We start from the raw sequence: 8,919 nt of genomic DNA, 5'->3' as shown, positions 1-8,919 counted from the left end.
CACCATAGAGGGGGATCGGATCCATTCTCACTCGACCACCTCACCAGCTCACCCGAGCTCAAGAACACCTCACCTCTTGAGGCTAGTTCATCCACTGTACTAGTTCATCCTCAGCCCCTCGAGGTAATCCACCAAAACGCTGGAATAGGGTATTACACTGCAAGGTGGCCTGAACCAGGATAAACTGTTGTGTCTCCTTGTTCCCTTGAGCTCGTCGCGCTAGGATTTGAGGAATCGCACGTAGGCAAGCTGGGTAGGTTGAGATCTCCGCACGCACCCCAGAGTTTGAACCTAACAAGGGTTTGCGGATCCCGAAATCCAACAAATACATTTTTCTTTCATAGATTTCTTTGCCTCTTGCATATCTTCAGGACTGAGATATAAGATATCCCACTTCTTCGGAGTGGGTTTAATTGGTGTTTCTGGAGGAGTCCAATCATCATAATTTTTCAATATGTTATTCAATAATTCTTTAGCTTGCAATAGTTCGTTCCCTGAAAACACAACCATCACAACTATCTACGAAATCCCTAGAAGCATCAGTTAGTCCATTATAGAAGATGTCAAGTATTTCATTTTTCTTAAGAGGATGATCAGGCAAAGCATTAAGAAATTGGAGAAGCCTCCCCCAAGCTTGTGGGAGACTCTCTTCTTCAATTTGGGCAAAGTTAAATATTTCCTGCAAGGCAGCTTGTTTCTTATGAGCAGGGAAATATTTTTTAGAGAAGTAATAAATCATATCCTGGGGACTATGCACACAACCAGGAGCAAGAGTATTGTACCAAGCTTTAGCATCACCCTTTAATGAGAACGGAAATAATTTCAGGATATAGTAATAGCGAATGTTCTCATCATGAGCAAAGAGGGTGTCTATGTCATTCAACTTAGTAAGATGTGCCACAACAGTTTCAGTTTCATAACCATGGAAAGGATCAAATTCAATCAAAGTAATAATTCTGGGTCAATAGAGAATTCATAATCCTTATCATCAATAAAGATAGGCGAAGTAGCAAACTTAGGATCACATTTCATTTTAGCATTCAAAGATCTTTCTTTATACTTGCATAATAATTTTTCTAGATCATCTCTATCCTTACCAGCAAGAATATCTCTAGTTGCCTCCTCACTCATAGCATAACCTTCCGGTACTTTTGGCAATTCATATCTAGGAGGGCAAGTTCTAGTAGGTGTTTCATGATTTTGAGTTTCAAGCTCATCATCAGTTTCAACAATATCATGTTGTCTTACTCTATCAATTTGTTCATCAAGAAATTCACCTAGTGGCACATTATCATCAAGCAAGGTACTAGCATCATCATGAGTAGCATTCATAGCAGAAGTGGCATCATCAACAACTTCCGACATATCAGAATTAATAGCATGTGGTGGTGTTGCAAGTTTACTTATAACAGAAGGTGAATCTAAAGCGGAGCTGGATGGCAGTTCCTTACCTCCCCTCGTCTTAGAGGGAAAAACCTTAGTCTTAGCATCCTTCAGATTCTTTATAGTGATAATTTGATAATAATCCCAAGTGACTCAACAAATATAGCTATCCTCCCCAGCAACGGTGCCAGAAAAAGGTCTTGATAACCCACAAGTATATGGGATCAGAACAGTTTTTGAGGGTAGAGTATTCAACCCAAATTTATAGATTCGACACAAGGGGAGCCAAAGAATATTTGCAAGTATTAGCAGTTGAGTTGTCAATTCAACCACACCTGGAGATTAATTATCTGCAGCAAAGTGATCAGTAGCAAAGTAGTATGATAGTTTTGATAATAGCAGCAAAAGCAATAGTAACGGTAACAATGGTAGCATTGATCTTGTAGCAAGTGCAATAGTGACAGTAGCGATAGTAGTAACTTAGCAAGAACAATATAAGGTAAATTCGTAGGCATTGGATCGACAATTCATTGGATGATATTCATCATGAGACAGTCATAACCTAGGGCGATACGGCACTAGCTCTAGTTCATAAATATAATGTAGGCATGTATTCCATAAATAGTCATACGTGCTTATGGAAAGAACTTGCATGACATCTTTTGTCCTACCCTCCCGTGGCAGCGGGGTCCTATTGGAAACAAATGGATATTAAGGCCTCCTTTTAATAGAGAACCGGGACAAAGCATTAGCACACGGTGAATACATGAACTCCTCAAACTACGGTCATCATCGGGAGTGGTCACAGCTATTGTCACTCTGGGGTTGCCGGATCATAACACGTAGCAGGTGACTATAACTTGCAAGATCAGATCTAGAGCATGGATATAATGGTGATAACATAAACGGTTCAGATCTGAAATCCTGGCACCCTGGCCCAAAGTGGCAAGCATTAAGCATGACAAAGTCATAGCAACATCAATCTCAGAACATAATGGATACTAGGGATCAGTCCCTAACAAAACTAACTCGATTACATGATGAATCTCATCCAACTCCTCACCGACCAGGGAGCCTACGAAGGAATTACTCACTCCCGGCGGGGAGCATCATGGAATTGGCGATGGAGAAGCAGTGTTGGTGATGACGAAGATCGAAGATCCCTCTCTCCGGAGCCCCAAACGGAATCCAGATCTGGCCTCCCGATGAAGAACAGGAGACGGCGGCGGCTCCGTCTCGTGAAACACAATAATTCTTTCTCCCTAATTTTTTCTGGAAAAATAGGATTTTATAGCGTCGGTTTCAGGGTCTGCGGGACCATCGGGTGGGGACAACCGACCTGGGCGCGCCTAGAGGGGATGGCATGCCCTGGTGGGTTGTGCCCACTCATGTGCCCCCCTCCGGTGGTTCCTGGCTCTAGATATTTTCTTTTATTGTATAAAAATCCTCGCAAAGTTTCGTTCCATTTGAGAACTTTTATTTCTGCACAAAAACAACACCATGGTAGTTCTGCTGAAAACAGCGTCAGTCCAGGTTAGTTTCATTCAAATCATGCAAATTAGAGTCCAAAACAAGAGGAAAAGCGTTAGGAAAAGTAGATACGACAGAGACGTATCAGCTATATATAGACATGAAGAAATTAGCTGAACTGCTTGGTTTATATGGTATTACTGCCTTTGTGTACGTAGCTGAACTTCTGGATATATGTATGAAGAAATTAGCCGAACTTGTTATACATGGTTTTAATGCCTTGGTGTACATAATTGAACTTCTGCTCTGTAAATGTCTAACATTTAGAAAGCATCTTAACTTCTGGTCATACATGGTTGCACTGCCTACGTAGACATAGTTGAACTTCTGAAATGTACATTGCTATCATTTAGAAAGCAGCTGTTCTTCTTGTTTTTAATGGTTGAACTTCTGCTATATACATTTTTTTGGTCCATGCTCTATTTGCTTATGTAGTTTTTACAATTCAGCATTAGTGAACTTTTGGTTTAGTTTGTTTATCTCATTGTTCTACCGTTTTTCCCTGTCATTGCATTTTTGCAGTATCAGCTTGTGGCGCGGCCTAAGATGAGGAAGAGACGAGGCAAAGCAGTCGAAGAAGGTGATGAAGGAGGAGATGATGCGAAACGTTTTAAAAATACAGTTCGTTGCTCACTGAAAGAGGTCAAGTCGTGCGCAAAATTGCTACAAGTTAGGCACAAGGAGAGGGCTATCAAGGCTGGTTTTGGTTGTGTGTTTGACTTCAAGGTTGATTCCAACATTTCTCGTCCTTTGATGGGCCACATCTACACCAGGATTGACCCTTCAACTATGATTCTGGACATGGGTGAGGCGAACAAGGTTTTGCGTACTACAAGTGATGTTGTTCACCATATTTTTGGATTCCCTTAAGGTGATCATACCCCTCCTAGGCCCTCGGAGGATGGGTTTGATGATGTTGTTATGAGGCTGAAGGACAAACTTGGATACAAGAGGAGTGATGACATCAAGACAAAGGATCTGCGGAAGATCCTCGGGGAACTTGTGAAGGATGAGACGAAGGATGATCTGGCTCTGTAGGTGTTTTACCTGATTCTTTTCATGAAGGTTATTATTCTTGGTACGTCTACACGAGTGTCCAGGGAGGCAGCAATGGATGAGAATCTTGTCTTTGAAGATATGGCAAATATGGACTATTGGCAGTTGGTTGTTGATGATCTTCAAAGGGATGTTACTAGGTATCAGCAAGGGACTAGCATAGGAAAAGTTGTCATAGGTTGTGGCATCGCGCCGCTTCTTATGTATCTGGACTGCCTTATCATTGGCAAGACGCCTAATCCTAACTTAAGAACTCCTCGCATCAATTGCACAGATCAGGCCAAGCTTTTTGAGCTTACTGCTGCTGACTTGGTTAAGAAGGGTGGTGATGACCCAGCCAATTGGATGTTTGGGAAACTGCCTGTGAGTGTCTCTATGCATCATTCTTTCCTGTGTAGTGGATCGCAAGGAGGAAGGAGGGCTGAAGATGACCTCTCTCTCTTGTTTGCGTCATTTTTGCTTGTGGTGGTTGTGGAGGTATGGTGATCCTGGTTTTAGTTTGCTGTTTTGTTCTATGAAGCGATCCATCCACCTCATGTCCCATACGATCCTAACTTGTAGCAGCGGCAACATCCAATGGTGGTAGTGTGCAGAGCACTCTCCTCCGTGTGTGTGTTCATGTTGGATTTGTCCTGGGATCCGGTTTAGTTGCTGCCTTTTCATATTAACGAGCCACACCAGGATAACCTCTAGACTTCCACGCAGGATAACCTCTAGAATTACACGCAGGACTTGAGCTAAGACCCTCCTCCATCGGTGTGCTTGGAAGTCTGCTGGTGGATACAAAGAATCCGCAGGGGATTTCCGGCGTCACCCAATTAGCTGGAGGCGGAAAGTGGTGCAGATAGGGCTATGACCCAGCATCTTGGAAGCCTGCATGTGTTTCGGGTGTCACCCAATTTTGGTGTGGAGCAGATTGGGAATGTTATTGGTGCATTTGAGGTGTGACCCATTGAGGGGGTGGCACACCGCGTACAGGCTTAGGGTTGCATACTTGCTGCTGGGAACTTCTAAGCTTCTTTCTTCGTCTCTCTTCTTGCTGGCATTTTAAAAAAGAATTTGTTAGTAGACAAGTCACATCTGCCTATACTGGTGTAACTGAACTAAGCATTATTCACAGCCTGAACTTCTCATATAAAAGTGTTGTTCATGTACATATTTTTCCCTATGACAGGTATCACACTCTGACCTGAGCTGAGCATCTGCCCATACTTGTGTACCTGAACTGAGCACTCTTCACAGAATGAACCTCACATTCTGAATTCTGCACTATTTGATTTTTTCTGTACCTGAACTGATCACTCTCCACAGACTGAACTTCTGGTTTGCAAAGGGAAAATACTGTCCACAGTTAAAAAGCTGACCTTCATGAGTTTGAATGGTTGAACTTACTAGTGCATACTAACATGACCTTCATGTGATCACATGTTTTTTTTGCACACAACCCGATACATACCAACCTGAACTCTAGCCCACTTACTAGTTGAACTTCACATGGTTTTTTACATAGAATGCAGGCAATTTTTAATTTTTGTAGCCTGGACTGAGGCTCACACACTACCAGAACTTTCACATGGCTGAAAGAAAATAACAGACAACAAGAAGTTAAACCATACCTTGAATAGAAGTTCGTCCAACCTTTTTCCAGCAGTAGATAGGCCACCTTGAGAGCAATTTGTCAGAGAGTTGGGAGAGGGATCTGATGGCAATCAATATCTTGCCGAGGGCGCGAAGTTCATCTGCATGAAGCAAGAAGATCAGGTAAGGCAAGATTGAAGGAGGAGGCAAGAAGAGGGAGGAAGTTCATCTACCTGTGGTGTCGCGTCCGTTGCAAGATTTGAAGGCGCCGCCCCTGAGATGCTCCCTTGGCCGCGCCGTTCGCCGTACCTTGTGCCTTGGCCATCATCAGCTATGCGAAGCCATCGGGAGCTGAGGATGGAAGGAGGAGGAGGCATCCAAAAGTCCATGGTGGTTCGTCGCAGAAAGTCTGGCGGCTTCGCCGCCTCCAGGCGACACGGGCTCCCTCGTGCCGGCGTCTGCCATCGCTCGCTCACCCGCGCCGGCGATCGGACATGAGGTGGCGATGGAGGGGGACGAAGCTGGATCCGGTTGGCTGGTAGAGGCGACGGAGGTCGGCGACGGCGAGTCGCGACAAAGGCAGGGGTCAGCCTGTGCTCGAGGGGAGGAGAGCGGAGGCGAGGCGGGGGGTCAGGATCCTGATGGGGGGGTGGACGCAAATCACGCCACTGGTCGGGCCGTGGGGGCTCGGGCAGTGGGGGTTTGGAAGTTCAGGAAGGTTCTGTCGGGCCCTTATAGGGTTTAGAATAGTGTTGTCCTAATACTTAATACTTAATAGAAGTGATCATGGAAGAACTAGCAAAGGAAAATAATAAAGGTGTGTCTGCTATCAGTTGTTTTGCCACAATAACATGATATTTAACATATGGTGATGACATACTATATTGGGGCTAAAATTTCTTTGCAGTTAATTAAGCTTCCATATTTGATAGTAGGTAAAGTGGAGGAAAATCATGCAAAACGTATATGGTGATTACCTTTTTACTTTTCGTCCAACTACAGGTATTCCGATATAGAGGGAGTATAATTATATGATAGCGGGCTATTGAGCTAAATCGAGCGAGCTAGTGTTGGGTTAAGATCAGCTCATTTCTTGATCGAGTTACATAAAGTGTTCATATTCAGTTTATTTTTTTTCGAATCAATCTCAAATCAAGCCAAAATATGAATCGATCTCAAACAGCTCAGCTTTTCTTGCAGCCCTATCCATAAGCAAAGAATCCCCATGATTCCGTAAGTGTAGAATTTATAGTTGGATGTCCTCAAATTAGATTGCAGGTTACACTTTCAGCCTATCACTTCCTCGAGAGAAGTGGGGGTACGCTCTGCTCGTTTCTGAAGTAGTCGCCGGCGTCCACCTTCCCCTTCGTGATGGCGAGCCTCTCGAAGTTGCCCCCGAAGTAACTCTCACCCCACACCTTGCCGCTTTCGTAGGTCGTGACACCGCCGACCACCGTGTTCTCCCCGATGTCCAGGTCCCGGTAGTTCACGTACGCACCCCTCGGGTTCTTGCTAACGAACGGCTCCATGAAGTTGTACAGACCACCGATCCAGTTCGGCCCGTCCGTGCCGTTGCCCGTCCAGAACGCGACGTACTGGATGTTGTAGAGGACGCTGCTCCGGTGAGGGTATGGCGTGTCCTCATCGGCGATGCTGCCGACCCTTCGGCCGTGAGGCTCCAGGATCATGAGTCCCGCGGCGGAGCTGTTGAACCAGGGGAAGATCTTTTCCCACGTCTCCTTTGTGATCGCTTGCTTGACGTAGTCGGACTTGTTCTTGGTGAACGTGCTCAGGCTGGTCGTTCGGTTCAGGAGCGTCTCCACCGGCGTCTTGGTGTCGCCGGAGTTGATGTAGACCGTGGACTGCAGCCAGCTCATCTCCCGGCAGTCGGCGCGCGTCATGCCGAGCTCCGGGAATTGGCTGCTCATCGCGCGCACCAGCGCGCTGCAGCCGCCGAGATACAGGGTCTGGAAGAGGGCATGCTGGTTCTGCACGATCACCCGTATGCTGAGGTCCTCGGGGAGGGCCGGCGCGAGCGTCTGCCATTTGGTCACGGCGCTGGCCGCGCCCTGGTCAACGGTCTTCTGGATGTTGGAGAACGTCACTGTCGGTGGGACCGGTACAAGCCTGATCTTCCACGACAGCACGACGCCGAAGTTCCCGCCGCCGCCGCCGCGGATGGCCCAGAAGAGGTCGCTCCCCATGGCCTCCTTGTCCAGCAGCCTCCCGTTGGCGTCGACCAGCGTGGCGTCGAGGACGTTGTCGACGGAGAGGCCGTACTTGCGCATCATCATACCCATGCCGCCGCCGCTGATGTGGCCGCCCAAGCCCATGGTCGAGCACACGCCGGCCGGGAACGCGAGTCCGGGCGCCGCCTTGGCGACGGCGTAGTACAGCTCCCCGACCGTCGCGCCCGAGTCCACCCACGCGGTGGCCGCGCCCCGGTCGACGCGCACGGAGCGGAGGTTGGCGAGGTCGACCACCGCGAACACCTCGGGGCGCTCGGACCGGTACGAGAGCCCCTCGTAGTCGTGCCCGCCGCTGCGCACGCGGACGCGCACGTCGTGGCGGCGGCCGCAGAGCACCGCGGCCTGGACGTGGGACGCGTTGGTGGGCGTCACGATGCAGAGCGGCCTCACCGTCGTCGGGGTGAAGAACTTGGGGTTCCGGATGGACGACACCAGGACGGAAGTGAACGACGGCGAATCCGGCGTGAACACGCGCTCGCTGGGGATGCTGGACGAGAGGCACTGGAGGAAGTCGCCGGAGGCAGCCAAGGACGGGACGAACACGTAGCAACCGAGGAAGCAAACTGCGATCAAGAGTGCCATGCGTGTGGAAACCGCCATTGTTGCCGCTCCCGAACAAAATGACACAGAGCTTATGGTCTTGTCATGGGCTCGTTATATAGATGGCCCATGCAGCCGTGCCACGTGAACACGGAGCAGTAGGACTTTTGGGAAACGTGCGCGTTCAGTGCTGTGGCGGAGAAGTCATGGTCAACCCTTTCTGGGTGCCCGTCGTTGTCGATCCATGGTTGCTTGCATGGAATTTTGCTGGCCTCGGTGACCCGTGTTTGATTAGTCCGTTGTCCAGGCACCGCATCTTTTTCTTTTCAGCAGATAGGCATCTAGAGGTCATCCGGCTCGGAAGTAAACGAAGAACTATTGCGCTGACTAGTTTGGCTGCAAGATTGCAAGTTGCGTTTGTTTTGTACACTTCAAGTTGTGTTATCTTAATCTTTTTTATCTTGTACTAGAGAATTGCCAGTGCTTTGCAATGGGAGTATAAACGTTTCTAGTGGATTAACCCGTGATTGAAGGCCATTATTACATTGATGCGCTGATAGCTAGAATGTTTTTTGCATGCAAT

At 47.6% G+C, this 8,919-nt stretch overlaps 1 protein-coding gene across 1 annotated transcript; it reads right to left on the bottom strand.

The window, feature by feature from the left end:
- Positions 1-6,712: 6,712 nt before the first annotated feature.
- On the bottom strand, positions 6,713-8,407 carry LOC123160531 (berberine bridge enzyme-like Cyn d 4). The gene has a single exon (XM_044578341.1). The coding sequence runs from the start codon at positions 8,394-8,396 to the stop codon at positions 6,843-6,845; it is 1,554 nt and encodes a 517-aa protein (XP_044434276.1). The 5' UTR covers positions 8,397-8,407; the 3' UTR covers positions 6,713-6,842.
- Positions 8,408-8,919: the final 512 nt, after the last annotated feature.

Source organism: Triticum aestivum, chromosome 7B (genome assembly GCF_018294505.1).
Source record: "Triticum aestivum cultivar Chinese Spring chromosome 7B, IWGSC CS RefSeq v2.1, whole genome shotgun sequence".
NCBI classification, from domain to species: Eukaryota; Viridiplantae; Streptophyta; class Magnoliopsida; order Poales; family Poaceae; genus Triticum; species Triticum aestivum.
The sequence above is the reverse complement of the archived record's forward strand: the minus strand, read 5'-3'. Positions and strand labels throughout refer to the sequence as shown.